Source organism: Lynx canadensis, chromosome C1 (genome assembly GCF_007474595.2).
Source record: "Lynx canadensis isolate LIC74 chromosome C1, mLynCan4.pri.v2, whole genome shotgun sequence".
In the NCBI taxonomy this organism is placed as follows: domain Eukaryota; kingdom Metazoa; phylum Chordata; class Mammalia; order Carnivora; family Felidae; genus Lynx; species Lynx canadensis.
The window spans coordinates 43,271,287-43,290,778 of record NC_044310.1 but is presented as its reverse complement, the minus strand read 5'-3'; the positions used below and the strand labels follow the sequence as shown (position 1 = coordinate 43,290,778).

The 19,492-nt window shown below is 50.3% G+C and overlaps 1 protein-coding gene across 4 annotated transcripts in view; it reads right to left on the bottom strand.

The window, feature by feature from the left end:
• Nucleotides 1-1,897: 1,897 nt before the first annotated feature.
• Nucleotides 1,898-19,492, bottom strand: part of DIO1 (iodothyronine deiodinase 1) — a 39,499-nt gene continuing 21,904 nt past the window's right edge. For 2 of the 4 annotated variants that reach the window (XM_030324256.1, XM_030324255.1), the window contains 4 exons: nt 19,053-19,320; nt 10,296-10,439; nt 4,621-4,820; nt 1,898-2,641 (listed from right to left, as the gene is read on the bottom strand). In XM_030324256.1, coding sequence (XP_030180116.1) covers nt 2,573-2,641; nt 4,621-4,820; nt 10,296-10,439; nt 19,053-19,245 — 606 coding nt within the window. In that variant the 5' untranslated portion in view covers nt 19,246-19,320 and the 3' untranslated portion in view covers nt 1,898-2,572. Of the gene's footprint in view, nt 2,642-4,620; nt 4,821-10,295; nt 10,440-19,052; nt 19,453-19,492 lie in introns of those variants that run through there. The other 2 variants (XM_030324254.1, XM_030324257.1) reach the window with 2 other exon arrangements.

Here is a 19,492-nt window from a genome sequence, read left to right as displayed (position 1 = left end):
TAACACCCTCTTCCCTTTCCGTGTTCTCCAGGTTTCCGTTCCGGAAGGCCTGGGCCTCCTTGAGGACCAAGCCCAAATGCCCCCACCTATGACAGGCTTTCCCAGACCCACCCAGCTCTGAGGGATTGCTCTCTCCTCTATACTCCCAGATCAGTTAGTCTTTTTTTTTTTTTAACGTTTATTTTTTAAAGAAAGGAACAGAGATAGAGGGCAAGCAGGGGAGGGGCAGAGAGAGAGGGAGACACAGAATCCCAAGCAGGCTCCAGGCTCTGAGCTGTCAGCACAGAGCCCAACACGGGGCTCAAACCCACGAACGGTGAGATCATGACCTGAGCCGAAGTCAGATGCTCAACCGACTGAGCCACCCAGGCGCCCCTGATCAGTTAGTCTTATCTCAGCTGTCCCCATCGTATTTGCTTTGAGTTACGGTCATTGCCATGTATGCCTAGTCCCCCACGAGGTTAAGCTGCTGGAGAACAATATAGCTGGACCTTGTCCATCTATGCATTTCTTAGCACCCAGAAAAGACTCAGTGCTCAATGTCTGAAGCATTAAACTGAAGAGAATTGAATTGGCACGCTTGGGGTCTATTTTAACATTCTAAAACCTCCTCAGTTCCAGCCACTATTGTTCACTGAAAGCTGGGAGATTTCTGTGCATTTAGAGGCATGAATCGGGGGACCATCTGGGAAGTGGTTCAGAGGAGCATGGCCTTAGCCGCTGTCTCCTTTTGTGGAACTTGGTACTTAGGAAGGACAGTGCTCGGCTGTGCGTTAGCCCCGCCATTTTCCCAGCTACTCATTCTCTGTCTAACCTCACAAACTCATGCCAGCATTGCTTTGGCAGGGTGAAGAATTTTTATCCAGTGTCCCTACTGTCCTGCCTTCCCTCCATCCCCCACTCCCTGAAAAGGGGGCCCAAGGAGGCAGTGGTGAAATAATAATAATAATGGCCAACACATCCATGGCATATTCTCCAAGGCAGGTACAGTGCTTTACTCTTTCCGAGAGTAGCATTTTCTGAGTGCTTTACTCATGAATCGTGTATGCAGCAGGCGCTGTTGATATCCCATTTTATAGTTCAAGATACCAAGGCAGCTTAGCAAAGTCCCACAGCTAGCGGGGAGCAGAGCCAGGACTCTGGCTTGAACTTAGAGATGGGGTTTGAATCTCTGTGGGTTACTTACTAGTTCTGAGACCTTTCACAAGTTACTTAACTCTGAGCCTTGAGCTCCTCATCTAGAAAATGGGGATAATAATTTCCTCTTTGAAATATATGAAGATTAGATGAGTTAACATATCTGAAAGTGGGTAGCTGGTAGATGATTAGAGAGAACTTTTTTTAAAAAAGAATAAAATAGCAACGTTAATAGTATTAACATTGTGGCAACTAAGGCAGAGCCAAAGAGAATGTTTTCATGTTAGAAAAATGTCTCCCGGGGCACCTGGGTGGCTCAGTCAGTTGGGTGTCCGACTTCGGGTCCGGTCATGATCTCGCGGCTTGTGGGTTCGAGCCCCGCTTCAGGCTCTGTGCTGACAGCTGGGAGCCTGGAGCCTGCTTCAGGTTCTGTGTCTCCCTCTCTCTCTGCCCCTCCCCTGCTCATACTCTGTCTCTCTCTCTCCCTCAAAAATAAATAAAACATTTAAAAAAATTAAAAAAGAAAAGGAGAAATGTCTCCCAAGTCCATTCTTTTATGTCATGTTGTGAAGGTAGCTTGATTCCAATGTGAATCAAAATGTTTTTTTTTCTTTAAAGGCAACGGCCCCTGGACCAAATGAGGCACTTCCAGCATATGGTATTTTTGCTGATCAGATCACACTGGGCTATAATTAAAGCTGAAACAGGCCGACACAAATTGGAAAAGAAAATGTAAAGATCACACCGAAGCCATCCCAAATAGCCTGAGATGTTTTAATCATTCTGTATTAGCTTCACTGCATCTTAAAACATTTTCGTTCAAGTCAAGTCACAGCCGTGTGCACTTTAGACTGTGGCCGTCATAGACAAACGTGAAAAGAAGCAGAGTTAAAACAGATGGATACCAATGGTTATCCATGAGTCTGATGTAATGTAACACAAATGACCATTAGGAGACTTGCAAAGAAATCAGAGAAACAATTTCAAATACGAGCTTCCGCATCAATGAACGACAGCTTTCAATTCCTCATCTCTCTCTCCTCAACAGGAGTTCTCCCCATGCTTGGTTCTAAAAACCAATTTAGTGTCTTAGATGATCAGTTCCATAAACGGCAAATTTGGTAGAATGAATCTACCTGACGTAAGGACTGCCGTACGTAACCACTTGGTATCAGAGTGGCTGGAGATGGGGACCACGTGCAATGAATGTGGTCTCTGCCGTGGGGGCAGCATTGACATTCTGTACAGTCTTTAACATTCAGCTCACTTGCTGCTTCGTTTTCTGACTACCGTTGTTCGGCTGGATCAGAGAGCTCTGAGCTAGTAGTTCAGCTGGGGATACAGGTCAAGAGGTAACAGCCACATGGGCTGGGGGGAGAGCCAGGACTTGAGGAGCCCTCCTGCTGATCACCTAGGGCTGGGGGATCTGCCCAGACTAACTGTGGAGCTTTTCCAGAACAGCGCGAACTTCCTCTGGATGGTAGTTCCAAGGGCCAGGTTTACCCTGCAAGAGAGATAAATCAGCATTCCCAGATTTCCGACTTGCAGGAATTAGCAGGTCTGGAGCTTAGCTGAGAGAACTGGGCTGGTGATAGCTACATGGGAGTTGTCAGGATGGTGTAGACAATGGCAGATGCAACCATAAGGCGGATGGGATCACCCAGGGGGAGAGTGTGGAATGACACTCACATCTAATGGGCAGACTGGACAGAGAAGTCTGAGGAGAACCAGAGGGGGTAAAGTGAATAGTTTCAAAGGAGAAAGGGGTCTCTACAAATAAGCTGTTCTTCCATAATCAGACCTTTAGATAGGCGTTATCTTCTCTATCCATCAGAACCACCTCTGCCTCTCCAATCCCCATGCCCTAGTTCAGCCCTCTTCATTCCCTACTTGGGCAGCCATCCCACCTCCTGACTATCCCCAGTCCTCAGTCCCTGCCCCCTCCAGTCAATGCCTCACCCTATAGCCAGTGATCTCTCTAAAATACAGATCTAGTCATGCCTGTCTCCTGCTTGAAACTCCCACTGGCTCTCCTCTGCCCTAAGAGGTAGGCTGGACTCCTTGGCCCGGAAGGAGCCCCAGTCACCTAAATGCCCCGACTCTCCATTCACACCCTGCCCTAACATGCCTCAGTGCCTTTGCTCACCTTCTTCCCTATATTTGCCATGATTTTCACTCCATGCTCATGTGGCTGGCTTCCTGGCCTTTAAGGCTCAAGCAACTGTCACCACCTCTAAAGAGCCTACCTCTCTTCCTCAGGGGTCAGGAAATTTACAGCCTGAGAGCCAAATGTGTCCTGATGCTCACACTCTTCCTTTTACATATCGTCTATGCTGTTTTTGTGCTCGGACAGCAGGATTGAATGGTTGTCACCGGGATTATTTGGTCCACAAAGTCAAAAATATTTATAGCCTGGCCCTTTGCAGAAAAGGTTTGCTGATCCCTGCTCTGGAGTGTCACAGCACTTGGGACACTGGAGCACTCTATGTGTGTCCTCCTCATCCTCCAGACTGTGAGCACCTCCAAGTAAGGGGTGGGCCATTTTCAAATCGTTTTTGTGTTGCCAGTCCTTGCACGGGGCCTAACCCTGCTTGGCCTCCATCGTGCCATCTTAGAGCCATGTCTCTGGGGAGGAGAAAGGAAGAAGGACCTGAATTCTTGTCCTGTGGCCCTTGGCACCCTGGGGATTCATCTGCAAATTGTTGCTCATTTTACCCGCGTAAGTAGGGCCAGCTTGACACGTGGGCAGGGGAGCATCCACATGGTTGGGCTTCATGTGCTCTCCAAGGCTTGAAACCCCTAAGGCAGCTATAAAACAGTTTCCGCCCTCTCAGGGGAGGCCAACAGTGCCCGAGTGGTCAGAGGCTGTGCTTACACCCCCCACCCTGGCCAGGCTGGAAGTCCTAATGGGGACACAATCACCAGAAAGGAAGCCAGGACTCAATTCCTGCCTTGAATCCCTGCTTTGGCATTTTCAGCTCTTAACTACAGGGTTTGCTCTCTTCCCCCTGCTACAACCCCCACCAGGTTCAGGCCGGCCTCGGAGATTAGCAGCTTCAGACCCTCCCACTCCTGGCCTGTCCCATTCAAAGGATTTAGAACTGAAATCAGAGCCTTGCGCAGTGTGACCTTGGGCAAGTCGATGTCCTCCGAGCATTGTTTAGGAAATGGAAACTACATCCTCTCATTCAGCTTCAAACTGAACTAGGGCTGGGCCAGTCTTCTGGGTGTAGAAGGCAGCCAGGAGGCTGCGGCTCCAGTCCAAATGCTAGGGACAGGAAAGTCCCATTATTTCACCTCCCGTGAGGTGGGGGGCCAGAACCTCCATTTTGCAGAAGAGGAAAGGGAAACTCCAAGACAGGAAAGGACTTGCCCCCGGTCACATGCCGGTAAATGGCTGGGCAACAACTTGAATGCCGATCTGCCTGATATGAAGCCCTTTCCGCCCTCACCCGCCCTGGGCCCCTTGCCCCCGGGCACCACCTTGTAGAGGATCCTGCCCGCCTGGAGCACATAGAGCCTCTCGGGCAGCGCTGCGTAGAGCCGGCTGCTTTGGTTCTTCATTGTGTCTACCACCACAGGGCACTGGGGGCTCCTGTCCAGCAGCAAGCAGGCTGCCTGCAGGCGGTCCTGGAGATTCCGATGATTCCTGATGTTCACGTTGTTCTTGAAAGCCCAGCCATCTGCAGAAGAAAGGATGGGCCGCGGGCCTCACAGGCATGGCGCATATTTTCCGCAGATTAAATACCCCCATCCCCATCCCCACCCCTTTTTAACGGAGGGTCCCAGATGAGCCCTTGACCATGATTTGGCCCAGTGTCCTATTATGTGTGAATGCATGAGATCACATAAGGCGATACTGACTGACCCAAAAACAAAGCCTAGGGCTCCTGACTCCCAGACCTCAGCTCTTCAGCATGAGAGAGTCCAATAGGCCAGTGCTTCCCGAATTTGAATGTGCATTTGATCCTCATGAGGGCCTTGTTAAAGGAACATCCTGATTGGGTCTGTCTAGGGTGGCACTGAGAGTCTAGCTGGTGCTTAGGAGGCCAAGGCTGCTTGCTCCCTGGACCACACTCTGAGAGGCAAGGGTCTAGAGCAGTAGTTCTCTGCAGGCATTCCGTCCAGACGAGCAGTGCTGGCCTCACCTGGGGCTTTATTGCTAATTCTCAGGCCGCATCCTAGACTGCCCGGGAATGGGGCCCACCAATGTGTTTTCACAGCCTTCCAAATGATTCTAACACACACACTGAAGTCTGAGAACTACTATCCAGAATCTAGACAATCTCCCTCTTCTAATTATTCTCCACCAGAATGTTCTTTCCAAAATGCAAACCTGACCATGGCATTCTCCGGCCGTGGCTTTTCATGGCTCCCTGTCATCCTCGGGATAGATCTCCCCAGTGACCTGGCCCGACTCACCTACATTCCTCCAGCCTCTGCTCCAGCCAGGTGGGTGAAACACCTGGGATCCCTTGACCCACAACCCCCAAGCTGCCTCTCACTTCCACCCTCTTCATCACGGTGCCGCCTTCACCCACGGTGTGAGGGCAACAGAACCTTCTCTTTCCTATGACTTCTGGCACTGCTGCTTGTGGGCTGTCCGGACAGCCCCAGGGTGCCTGCCACTCAGGGTGAGCCGACAGTCAAGTACAACTGCCGGCCTGGCAATGACCTTACTTTCAACTCCTCCTAAGAAGTATCCCTGCCTCCCTCCTGATCTTGCTCCTCTCTAACCCATCATCCAAAGATCTCTGGCAATGCTACCAACACAAAATGTAATCAGATTTGTTTCTCTGCTTACAAACCAGTTACAGGACTGGCTCCTTGGCATAGCGTGTAATGATCCTGACCATCTCTCTCCATGCGTACTTCCGGTCACGGCTCCCTGTCCTCCCACGTCTAGCTGAAGTGAATCCTCCTCAAATGATGCTGCCCCCTCTCTTCCCTGTCTCCTTACCATCTCTTCCACATTTGAGATCCTACCTGTCCTTTTAAGGCTCACCTTGGGGCGTTTAGGTGGCCCAGTCGGTTAAGCGTCTGACTTCGGCTCAGGTCATGATCTCACAGCTTGTGAGTTCAAGCCCCACATCCGGCTCCGTGCTGACACAGCTCAGAGCCTGGAGCCTGCTTCGGATTCTGTGTCTCCCTCTCTCTCTGCCCCTCCCCTGAGACTGCTCAGTCTCTGTCTCTCTCTCTTTCAAAAATAAATAAACATAAAAAAAATTAAGAGGCTCACCTCTACCACGGTGCTTCTCAACGTTGGGACTATTGACATTTGGTGGGGGGGGGGGGTGCCATCCTGAGTGTTCCCTGATGTTGAGCAGCATCTTTGGCCTCTACTCACTAGGTGTCAGCACCGCTCTGACAATTTGTGACAACCAAAAACATCTCCAGACATTGCCAAATACCCCTTGGGGGACAAAACCACCCTCAGTTGAGAACCACTCAACTGTCCTCCAGGAAGCCTTCCCTGACACACTCAGCTGTATGATATCGGGCAGGATCTTTAAATCTCTTTAAAAAATTTTTTTAATGCTTATTTATTTTGCAGAGAGAGAGACAGACAGAGCACGAGCAAGTGAGGGGGCAGGGAAAGAGGGAGAAGCAGAATCCGAAGCAGGCTCCAGGCTCTGTGCTGTCAGCACACAGCCCAATGCAGGGCTCGAACCCATAAGCCGTGAGATCACGACCTGAGCCGAAGTTGGATGCTCAACCAACTGAGCCTCCCAGGCACCCCTGAAATCTCTTTAAATTCTCAGCTTCCCCATCTGTTATGGGATTAATAGAACCTATGTTGCAGATGGCTGTGCAATGGCTTGTATGAGATAACTTATACGGAAATCCCTTCATAGAAGCTGCTTGAAAAATACTGGTTTATTTTGCCCGAGTGCCCTAAATAACAGGTGGGAAAGAACCCAGTTTTTATTCTGTCCTTCAGAATACTGCTACTTTGCTCTGGAGATGCCCCAAACCACTTTGACTGCTTAACTTTAAACAGGAGGGGATTTTCAATTGGCCTCATTTGCCAAGGTGCCCCTCTGCCTCCTTACAGGAAGTGGTACTCATTAGTTATGGGCCCACAGTTTGAAAAAAACAACCATAAAGTGCTACCGGCCTTGCCCTTCTACTTGCCTCATTTCTGGGGAGCCTGGGACCCGGGCAATGTGGTCATGGGTTCCTTCGGAAGCCACGTGGCCTGTGTTTACAGTAATAGCTGCCTCCCAGGGTAATATAAGTTGATTAAGTCTATCAGCAGAGTCCTCTGCTCAGGCACCTTACTCCAAGAAAAACCAGCTCTCAGGAGAAATTCACACCAAGATACAAGTGCCTGGCCATAGTGTAAAGTAATTATTACCTGCCCCAAGACACCAAAACTTTGTAGATGACGGTAACACCGGCCTACATTGGCCTCACGTGTAGGCAGTCAGTCTCGTGCAACAATTAGCTCGCTGGGGCTTCACAACAGCCACCCACGGGAGGTCAGGCGGGATTCTCGTTCTCATCCTGAAGCTGAGACCATGGAGGCCCAGAGAGGAGCAGTGACTTGCTTCCCCAGCTTTAACTGTGAATTCCTGAGAGGCAGGAACTGTGTGTGTCGTTTGTCTCAATATCCCTGAGCCCAGCCCAGGGCTGGCACACAGCAGGTTCTCATTAAACATCGTCAAGCGAGTGTGAGGTTGGTGTTGCCATCCTGTTTCAGTGTGGCAGAAGTGGGCACGGCAGGGAAGCTGTTCAAGGTCACGTGGCCAGCACGTGATGGAGCCAGGAGCCGTACTCAGGTCTGGAGCTCCAAAGTCCGTGTTCTTCCCACGATGCCTCATGCCTCCCTGTAATTTACCCGGACAAACATGTGGCGTGGGGAGGAAAAGGAAGCCAGCTGACTTGGGCCACAGGTCCCAGACCTGGTGGGATTGGTGGATACTGGTTCTGTGCATTTTAATTTTGGGGTTCAGGCCGTACTCACTCCTGTCTGGTTGACAGAAACAAGTACCCCCGGGGAAAGAGATGGGGAGAAGGAAGAAATGCCTGAACTAGGAGTGGCAAAGCACAAGGGCAAGAAAACTGTCAGAACAGGGTGAGGAAGTCCTTCTTCAAAGGCTTTGAGGTTCTGGAAAAGTTAAACCTATTGGGGCTGACCCCAGGAGGAACAGGACAGATACCAGGACCAGAAACCATTTCTGTGACGATCCACCCCTCTTGTCACGGTTTACAACTTGTTCCTTTAGAGATTAAAGCTGGATCCTCCAGGACCTTGTCACTACAAGTGTGGTCCCTGCACCAGCAGCCTCAACCTCCCCTGGGGAGCTGCACTGCGGCACTGCTGAGCCAGAACCGGCTGAGGTCCCCAGGTCATTGACGCGCACGTTCAAGTTTAAGTGCTGCCCCAGGACAGTTAAATCAGCTTTGGCTGAGCTTTGGCTGAGCTTTGGCTGCCGGCTGCGATGACATCAAGTCAATGTCTCCTCTCGGCCATGGAGACCACAGACACCTGAAGGTGCCCAAATTCTCTCTCTGGAGCTCCTGGCTGCTGCTCTCCCAAAGGAGTGTTTGGCCCGGAGGCACACTGAGCTAGCATTTGCTCTCCTGTTACCTACACTCTTTTAAATTGCATTATGGAAAAGTTTTAAAGTACATAAACGTAGAGCGAACAGTATAATGAATCTCTTGTGTACCTATTCCCCTATGCTAGCTAATATTTTAGGTTGCCCCAAACCCTCAATGGGGACAGAAGCCGCCAGTGAAATGAACACAGTATTAAGTTGAAAGAAGTTCTCAAACCTTTGGGTGCAATAAATCAGGATGCAATGGGCCTGGGTGGGGGCCCTGGAATATCCTTTTTTTTCTTTAATTTTTCTAATGCTTATTTATTTTTGAGAGAGGGGGAGAGAGACAGAGCACAAGGTGGGGAGGGGCAGAGAGAGGGAGACACAGAATCCGAAGCACGCTCCAGGCTCTCAGCTGTCGGCACAGAGCCCAACGCAGGGCTCAAGCCCACTAGCTGCGAGATCATGACCTGAGCCGAAGTGAGACTTTTAACGACTGAGCCACCCAGGCGTCCCTGGAATATCCATTTTTAACAAGCAACCCACGTAGCTCTGACTTCAGGGATCCAGGGAGCATATTGGAGAAAACACTGCTGGGCCATCTTTGCTGATAATTAATAGCAGCCTACACTTGATAGCACATGGATAAACCAGCAAGGCTAATACTGGCCTAAGCACGCTCATTCATCCAACTTTTGCTGAGCTCTGATTCTGCGACATGGGCTCTGCCAGATGCTGGGGACCGACAAATCGTGTGGGAGGTGGGCGAGTAAATGACACCGGTCCCACTTGCCTTCTTCAGTCTTTGGGTTTGAGAGTTGGGCCACACTCATGGGTCCAACCCCCTCGAAAATCGGGAGATAGGAGTGTGTCTGACCATTCTGTCAAGTTCAAAGGGCTTAGACCATGAGCTCTAGGAGTTTCAGGGAGAGCTCTCCCGAAGAGAGCTGCCCAGGAAAGGAACAAGATTAAACGTGAAGTAATGAAGATGTGTGGCCACCTGTTAGGGGCTGAAGAAAGAATGCCTGCCCCAGATGAAAGTTAGCCTGGAGCAGTGGTTCTCAAAGTGTGGTCCCCAGACCAGCAGCTTCAGCATCACCGGGAGCTTGGCAGAAATCCAAATTCTCAGATCTAACTGATAAACTCTGGGGTGGGCTCCAGCAGTCTGTTTTAACAAGCCTTCCGGGTGCTTTTGAGGCTCACTAAAGCTTGGGAACCATTGACTGGGATGAACCAGTGTCCCTTTGAGCTTGGAGAGTCTTAGGCTGGATTTCACAAGTAGCTCTAGAGCAGTCATTCCGGTCTAAATTCCTCCTCCTAGCTTCTCTCCCTTGATTTCCCTATTTATCCATTCAAGATCGTGGGTCCTCTGCCAGGGAGACTTGTCCCTCCAGGTCTTCTGCTCTGTGTGCCTGGTTGAAGGCACAGGCAGTGGAGTTAGCAGTGGTGGTAAACCCAGCAGGGACTGAACATGGCAGGTACACAGTGAATAGTGGGGCTCTTTCCCTCACTCTGCTTCCTCCCCAATCCCCAACCTTGAGACAGGGCCTGGGGGAAGCAGGAGAGAAAAGAGAAGGTAGGAAGAGGTAAGGGCAGGGCGTCTCTCTCTACCTGATGCGTGTGCTTCTTCGATGTAGATGATGAGAAAGTCTGCTATGGAGCAAAAGTCTTCAATAAGTCTCTTGAACTGGTCAAATTTGAAAAGAAATGAAGGTCAGGTACAACTTCCAAAATTCAGCACCAATGGCCGGTTGCCTGAAACAGGAACGGAACCAGCAACAGCCAGTCATCTACACACAGCATTGATTTGCCAGTAACTTCTTTACTCCTGCCCTCACTTCTGTCACCACCATTAAAAAAAATGTTTTTTAATGTTTATTTTGTGAGAGAGAGAGAGAGAGAGAGGAAGAACAGGGGGAGGGACAGAGAGAGAGGGAGGGAGAGAGAATCCCAAGCAGGCTCCACACGGTTACTGCAGAGCCCGATGTGGGGCTTGAAACCACAAACTGTGAGATCATAACCTGAGCCAAAATCAAGAGTCAGATGCTTAACCAACTGAGCCACCCAGGCGCCCAAATTCTGTTACCACCTTTATTTTCCCTCAGAGATGAAGCCAGGCCACAGTGGGGGGCTGAAGCCTACAGGGCAAGACTGAACACAGGCTGGAGCCAGTTTGTTCCTCTCCACAATAAGGCCATGTTATCAAGGGGTCTCAGTAGACCACCTGCAGCCACTAGGTGGTAATTATTATTATTATTATTTTTTTGACTAGGTGGTAATTAAAATAATGATAAAGAGAGTCCCTCTCATGCAGTTTATAAGGCAGGCACGCACCTGTTTTCTCATGGGATGAGGTTAGTATACCGCAAGGTAGGCAATTTTTCCCCTTGTTTATAGGCTTGTTCCAGGCCACACAGCAGGTCAATGGTGGAGTTAAAATTAATACTCTGGCTTCTAGACTCTCAATTTAGTACTCTTCCCATTCAAAGCCTCCGTTTCCTCATTCGCAAACAGACATAATATAGGATCGTTTTGAGGATTGAAGAAGGTAGTACAGATAAGGGCTTAAAATGGTGCCTGGCTTATAGTAGGTGCTCAATAAATGTAAGCTGTTGTTATCGGCTGTCTTATTCCTGAGCTACGAAGTGGGGGAGGGGCAGTGAAGGGGATGCCACCAAGGGGAAGGAAGGATGAGGACACGACTGGCTACATAATTTGCTGGCCCAGTGCAAAATGAAAATGCTTAACCCCCCTGCTTACAAAGTGGGGAGGGGGAGTGCCCCTAAATATATTAAAATAAACAGATTTTCTTCTGTGGTCTCTCTCCTGCACTGGCATGGTATTTTTTAGCTACTACTTAATGTCATGTTCCCACGGACAGAGGGATATTCATGGGGTGAACGCAGGCCCTCACAGTCACCCAGGAGCCCCAAAACTCGGTGCTCGTGTGCATGTGTGTGTGTGTGTGTGTGTGGCCAGTGGCTGCCAGTTTGCCTCTCCCTGCAGCACCAGATCAACACACTATGCCCCCGCTAGGAGCACAGAAATTGAGCTAGACATTCACCCTTCCCGCATGCCCACCCCCCACCTCACAGCATATAACGACTTCCATTCAGGGACATGTGCCCGGCTCCTTGACGGGGGAGGGGAGATGGGCAAGAGGCTTCTCCCACCACGTTACCCCACACACTCAGCACAGTGCACATGGCGCTGTCAGCCCAGGATGGGGACGGCCGCCTCCACGCCCTGCCAGGAGACGGGGCAGGATGGGCTCACGGGACCCCAACCTTCCCCGTGTCTGCGTCCAGTCCCTCTCTGGGGTCAGAAGGAGGCAGCAGTCACTGGATAGCAATGGGAAGGAGGCTGGCCAAGCCCTGCATCTGAGCGGGGTAAGAGTGGATCGTGGAGAACATGTCCCAGGGAGCGAGGAAGCTGTGGGAGGCAGGATCCTGCATGAGCCAAGGCTCCAAGTCCCCTGGCCCGTCCCATTGTCCCAGCAGGCCTCACTTGCAAAATGCAGATTCAAAGGTACAATGATTAAGGATTTCAAACAGCTACTACAGAATACTGAACCCCAGGCACGGGGCCCTTCCGAATGTGGAACCCTGTGTGACCCACTGGTCCCACACCCATGAAGCCGGCCCTGGGTGGGAGCCTTCTGCAACTCTCCCACCTTAGATTGGGGGTAACTCCAGGGAGCTGCCAGCACCTGGTGGTTACCTGTGGCCGGGGCCGACATCATCGAGCCCGTCCCTCACATCTGTCAGAGCACAGCAGGCTGCGCCCCGTGACGGGTCTGTGCCCGCCAGGCTACTTGTTGCCCCTTGTGGGCAGGGCCTGTTCCTCATTCAACCTCATGTCCCCAAGCATCCTCTCATTCCACCTATAAGCAAGTTATTCAGACTTATCCTGTGCGAGGCTCTCAGCCACACACCAGGGATTCGGCAGAGAACAAAGCCAGCAGGCCCCTGCCTGCATGCAATTTGAGGTCTATTTAATGGCAAAAAAACAAGTAAACACATAAATGTGGTAATTTCAACTTGCGATAAGTGTTACGAAAGAGACAATCAAGGAGTGACCTACTTTAGACAGGTGGGTCGGGAGAGGCCTCTGAGGAGATGCCATTTAACCTGACAAATGAAGGATAGGAAAGAGCCAGCCATGGGCAAAGGGAGGAGAAGGGCATTCCAGACAAAAGGACTCTATCATGTACAAAGGCCCTGAGGCAGGACAGAGCTTGGCGTGTTCAAGGACCTGTAAGGCCACTGTGACCAGAGCCAGGCCTGGGGAGGGGGTGGGAGAGTGGGTAACGAGAGGCATGACTGGAGAGGTAGGTATGGGCCAGGGAAGGCAGGCTCTCCTATGCCTTGGTGAAAAATCTGGATTTTATTCCACGTACGATGTGACATCATGGAGATATAAAACAAGGATGGTGGATATTTGTTGCAATTTTGGCTGCCCAGTTCCTAAGCCTCCTTCCTAGTTGGAATTTCTTATTTTGTATGCTATTAATGGGAGAGTATGCCTCTGTGGAGGAGAGAGGGGCCAGGTCTGTTCTCTGTCCTGAGTAGCCAAGGCGAAAGCAGAGACCCAGGCTGGGCTGATTGGACTCTCCCACATAGATCTTTGATTCTGGAGTCATTGGGATGGCAGAATTCATCCATGGCCCAGTGGTAGTGCCCGTGTCAGGGATGGTGGGGTCCTGGGGGTGGGGGGTTGGTTCTCAAGGCAACCACAGTGACAGCAGCATCCTGGCCTGACACTGTTGATGCTAAAAGACAGTCCAGGCCCAGGGCTCCAACTGTGGTTGATTCTGGAGATCTTGCAACACCTTATTAATATGTTCTTTTGCATCCGTATGTTTGTGACTAAGAAAACCAGAGTGAGTTTCTGTGGCTCGCAAGCCAGAGCCCTGACTGTTACGGTAGGGGCATATAATAATGAAACACGATTAGATTTACACTTGGACATCACTCTTTGGAGAAAGGCCTGAGGATGAGAATGGAAGTGGGCAGGACCCAGTTAGGGGGCGTCAGAGAAACGCACGTGAGAGATCATGGGAGCCCGGGCAAGTATGTGGGCAGCAGAGAAGGGGAAAGATAGAACTTGCTGATGGAGGGGAACAGAGGGCATCTTACCGTGCCGATGCTTCATTCCATGAGTTACACCCTCAGCTTGTTGTGCAATGGGTTTGAAGCAGCTTACACATATAGTAAAATATTTAAAAAAAATCATGCCCTTCTGGGAGGCACAGAACAGAAGGGAATTATGGAAGACAAATAAACCAGTTCTAAGGTCCCATGCATTCACTGCAACCAAACTAATAATTTGACTGAGTTTCCTGGTGCCCAAGTACAGATAGAAACAATTGGTTATATAGTCCTCATTTTTCAGTACATAAGGAGAAAGCTGGCCAGGAGATACAAATCTCTCCTTGTCCTTGGCTCACAGATTTTCTCTTAGGAGGCCCTAGGGAGTACCAAGTGGGCCTCAGTCCCCTGTTGGTTGATTACACAAGTCCTCACCCATGTGACAGGGTTGCCCAGGCCTCATCAGGGGAGGCTCAGAGGTAAGTCAAGGCCAAGTGGTCAGCCATTGGCCTCCAATGACCCCAGAGTCATGCTTTAGATAAGAACCCAAAAGACTTAAGGTCAGGACCAGTGCTAAATATTAGCTGTCTGGAATTTTGTTTTTAATTGGAACAAAATTCAACACTGATTAGGACATTGGAAGAGACAGAGACATTCGTTTAATTATTTATAGTGTGGTTGGGTGCAGTGATCAGTATTGAGGGCAAAGTTTAAACTGGGTTCCCCACTTACGTGGTAGCAGAGGGGAAGGATGGGTGCAAGGGGGTAGCGGTACAGAGGGCTGGCACTCTGCCTGTGTGCACAAGCCACGGTGCAGAGAACACCATTTCAAATGTCAGGCAAGTGCCGCCAAGTCCAGCTTGTCTGTATAAATGGGAAAACAGCTCTGCAGCAGCTGGACTTGAACCCACCATCCTGACCTCCATGCCAGTAAATTAACCCCCATGGCAGGCTCTCTCAGCAGACAAAGCCCATTTATAGTTGCTAGATGGCACCTCCTAAGTACACTGGGAGAGATTTTAGAGGATAGGAAACAGGGGCTGAAATAAATCCAGTTTCATATTAACTCTCAAGTGCCTAGAAAATAAATTACCCACCATCGCCTTCTACCACAACACACCAGTTAATCAATATTTTGCTGTGTGTATGTGTGTGTGTGTGTGTGTGTATGTCATGTGTGTACATGTGCACGTACATGCAGAGGATAGGAGGTGGCTGGGAATTTCTCTGAGCCTCTGTTGTCTGATCCAACAACAAAAAGCACAGTAGCTGAGAGTCAGAAGGCACAAGTTCTAATTCAGGCTCTATAAGAACTTGCCATATGACTCTGAGTCAGTAATTTCCCTCGCTGGGTCTTTGCATCTGAAAAAATGAAAGAACTGCTTTAGATTACCCATAGAGTCTTCTAGATCTTCCAGTCTGTGGCTGTAAAATGAGCTCAGATTTATACCTAAAGCATACGTCAGAGATTTTTAGTGGTCTGGTGGGTTTCCAAAGCAGTTATAGGATATCTTTCTATTAAGCAGAACTGATCATGTTAATGCCCTGCTTGAAAATCCTTCTGGAATTCACCAATACCTTCAGGATGAAGTCTACCCTCTTCACTAAGACACATCAGGTCCCTTAAGTGCTGGTCCCTGATGATGGCTCCAGTCCCATCCTTCACCACTTCATGCCTCCCACAGTCCCACTTCTGCCAAACTGACGTCACCTCCACATCTTAGATTGTAGCTCCCCACCTCTGTCCTGCTCTGCTCCCCACTCTCCTGTTCCCCACACACTCCAAAGCTTCACTGTCTCTAGACAATGGGCTCGCCATCCTCTTCCCCAGGAAGCCTTCCTCTGGCCACCTTCCTACCCACCCCACATCTTCCAGAACCCTCTGCTTCCCTCTCTCACTACACCATCTCCCCCTCTGGGTTATGAGATTTTTCTAGGGCCGACACCAGTTGTGTTGATTTCTGTATCACCAGTATCTATTATTTCAGGACGATTCAGTACCATTATTTCTTTTTTCTTTTTATTTTTTTTAACGTTTACTTATTTTTGACAGAGAGAGAGAGACAGAGACAGAGAGACAGAGTGCAAGCAGGGGAGGAGCAGAGAGAGAGGGAGACACAGAATCTGAAGCAGGCTGCAGGCCCTGAGCCATCAGTACAGAGCCCAATGTGGGCTCAAACTCACGAACAGTGAAATCATGACCTGAGCCGAAGTCGGACGCTCAACTGACTGAGCCACCCAGGCGCCCCATCAGTACCATTATTTCTGAATCCATGTGCTAAAAGCCAACTCATTTTATAAGTAGAGTTTTCTTTTGTCTCTTGGTCTCCTTCTCTCTCCATTCTTCAGTCTCAGGTGCAATAGCAGGGAGCAGAGGCAAATATTTAAAGTATTTAAAATGTGAAGTGGTCCAGGGGTGCCTGGGTGGCTCAGACGGTTAGGTGTCCGACTTCGGCTCAGGTCATGTTCTTGCAGTTCGTGGTTCAAGCCCCGGGTCGGGCTCTGTGCTGACAGCTCAGAGTCTGGAGCCTGCTTTAGATTCTGTGTCTCCCTCTCCCTGGCCCTCCCCTGCTCACACTCTATCTCACTCTCTCTCTCTCAAAAATAAATAAACATTAAAAAAATTTTTTTAAATGTAAACTGGTCCACTGAAAGCAAACAGTTACAAGAAGTGAGTACATTCTGTGAACTGGCCATGAGGCAAGTTGGCTTTCATGGAACTGGTCAGTAGATGATTGATATTCATCAAATTGGCCTGCTTCTAGCTCAGTGCTTGGCACATAGTGGACACTCAATAAAAGTTAACTGTTATTCTCCGTGTTCTTATTATCAGTGGTCACTTGGCAAATGTTGGATGTTGGATAAATACAGGTCATTTGTGCACCGCAGTTTAAAGTCATGAGCAAGTGGGGCACCTGGGTGGCTCAGTCGGTTGAACGTCCGCCTTCGGGTCAGGTCATGATCCCACGGTTTGTGGGTTCAAGCCCTGCATCGGGCTCTGTGCTGACAGCTCAGAGCCTGGAGCCTACTTCAGATTCTGTGTCTCCCTCTCTCTCTGCCCCTACTCTGCTCACACTCTGTCTCTCAAAAATAAATAAATGTTAAAAAAAAAAATTAAAGTCATGTGCAAGAAACTCTTGCCTGTTGCTCTACTTGAAACGCCTTTCCCTTCCCAAGCTATAAAAATCTTACTCATTTTTCAAGGCCTAGTTCCAAAGCCACCTCCTCCAGGAAACATTCCAAGCCCTGCAGGCAAACTTTATACCTTTACAGCCTCCCCCATCTCACAGAACTGTGAGGATTACTTTACTACGTCCATCTGTGCTGGGAAACCGTAACCTTCTTGAGTGAAGGAGCAAGCTCTTACCTAACTCTGAGTCCTTGGCGTCTAGCTGAGGGCCGGGCACACAGGAGGTGCTCGTGAATGTTTGCTGACTGAAGAAAAGGAGATGAAGAAGCCCAGATTCTGGGTCTGACTTGGTCGCTCACTGGCTCTGTTACCTTTGCCTCTCAGCGTTCTCCATTCCCTTCTAAAGTGAGAGGACTGGATCAGGTCAACTTTTCCCAAAGGGTGTTCTTTGGATCATGTGTGATGATGACAGGCATTTCCTCAGGGGGAGACCTGGGGGTTGTGTGTGTTAGGAACATCAGTCAGTGCTTTGTCAGTTTGTTTTTTTTCCCCCAAGTTTTGTTTGTTTTGAAGCTTCAGGGCTTCTCAGAGCTTTAAAAATATTCGCGTGCTGTATGAATTTCCAGGAGGAGGGTATAGCGTGCAGCGTTTCTCAAACTACTTGAATCGGGGAACTCGATGTAGTAAAGCTTATCTGCGGGATTTGGCCTCCAAAGACGTGCTCTGAAAAACACTAGAGTAGCCACCTGCCTCAGGGGCCTTCTCTAGTCCATCCGCTGGGTCTGGGTCCCGGGAAATCAGAGATGAATCAGACACAGTACTGTCACGAGGCTCCCCGTTGGGCAGCCAGAGGCTGGGTGGCAAGAATCAGTGTCCGAGGAGAGGGGCAGATGCAGAGCCATGCTTCCAGGAGAGAGAGCGCCTGCCTAGCTGTAGGGCTCTGAGATGGCCTCACAGAAGGGCGTGTGTGTGAGAGCAGGCCCCTGTTGATGAGGCGTTTGGACTGTTGGCGATAGAGGGGAAGAGCCAACAACATGAGCAAGGCCGAGAAGGGAAAGCACAAGGGATGTGCAAGGCCCAAGAATTGGTCTGCAGGCCACAGCATGAGGCGCAGCCTGCAGGTGAGACGGGGAAGGAAAGTGGGAGTTGGCTCAGGAAGGACCTTGAGCACAAGGCTGGGCCCAGGTTCGTTCTGAGCGCAGAGGGCAGCTGCCGAGGCTGGGGATGCGCTTGCTAAGGGGCAATCTCACAGCCAGTCGCAAGTGGGGTAGGAAGAGAGGGCAACAGGGGGAGGAGGAGGAAGGCCTGGTAGAAGGAACAGCTGTGAGGACAAAAAAAAAAAAAAGGGGTCTGTAAGACCCCACATCGATAGAACCTGTATACATAGGAGAGGGAGAGAGAGTGCTTCAACATGTATTTACTGAGCGCCTGCCATGGGCCAGCAGCAGCCAAAAGGATGCAAAGTGGGTTAGACCACGGGCTCCACCTGCATGGAGCGTGCAGGCTAGTGGGGGCGACACAGAACTACCTACCAGGTCAGGTGCAGTAAAGAGAAGCTTAGGACGTCAGGCATGGAAAAGGAGGTAACCTAGTCTGGTGGGGGATCCAGGGCTGGCTTGTTGCAAGAAGTGGCACTGAGCGGAAGTCTGAAGGATGAGCAGGAGCTGACCAGGCAGAGCGACTCTAAGAGCCTAAGAGCCTGTGGAAGGGGGCGCCTGGGTGGCTCAGTCGGTTGAGCATCTGACTTCGGCTCAGGTCACGATCTCACGGTTCATGGGTTCGTGGGTTTGAGCCCCACGTTGGGCTCTGTGCTGACAACATGGAGCCTACTTCACATTCTCCTTTCTATCTGCCCTCCCCCACCACTCAAAAATGAATAAACATTTTTTAAAAATTAAAAAAAAAATAAATAAAGAGCATATGGAAGGAGCTGAAGGCCAGTGTAGCTGGTTTGTGGGTTAAGGGCCTGGGAAGGTGGCGATGCCGCTCGGAAGAACAGAATCTAGAAGTCCTAGATGCAGGAAGTGAGAAGACAAGAAGCCAAAAGGGAGCAGCCAGAATAGAATTCAGGACTTTCCAACCCACTTCCCCACCCACTGCTGATACCCCTACTCCAAGCGCATCTCAAGCTTGGAACAGTCTCCTGACCTTTCATGAAGTCCCAGATGCTGCACCTCTGTCCTGAGAGCCGGACCACGGGGCAGTTGGGGGCCAGACCTCCTGGCTCAGTCCTGTCCTCGAGTCGCTGCCATCGGACCTTCAGGACAAACCAGAAATACTGCACGCTGTACAGAGTTGGGGCCCAGTTGTCATAGGAAAAGTGGGGGTTCTTCCGGTTCATGGCCACGATATGTTGCTTGACTCTCGAGGGAAACAATATCAGGAACACTTTGCCCACAGCCACCTGCAGGGCCACCTGAAAGAGGACCCAGAGCCTCCTCAGCCACAGCCCTGCCTGGGGCAGCCCCATTTTGGCACAGCCAGAGCTGGCTCTGGGGCTGGTGGGCAGAGAGGCCACAGCCGGGCGGTAATGGGAGGAGCTGAACAAAGGTGCAGGGTGGATGCAGCCAACCCGGGACAGCAGGAAG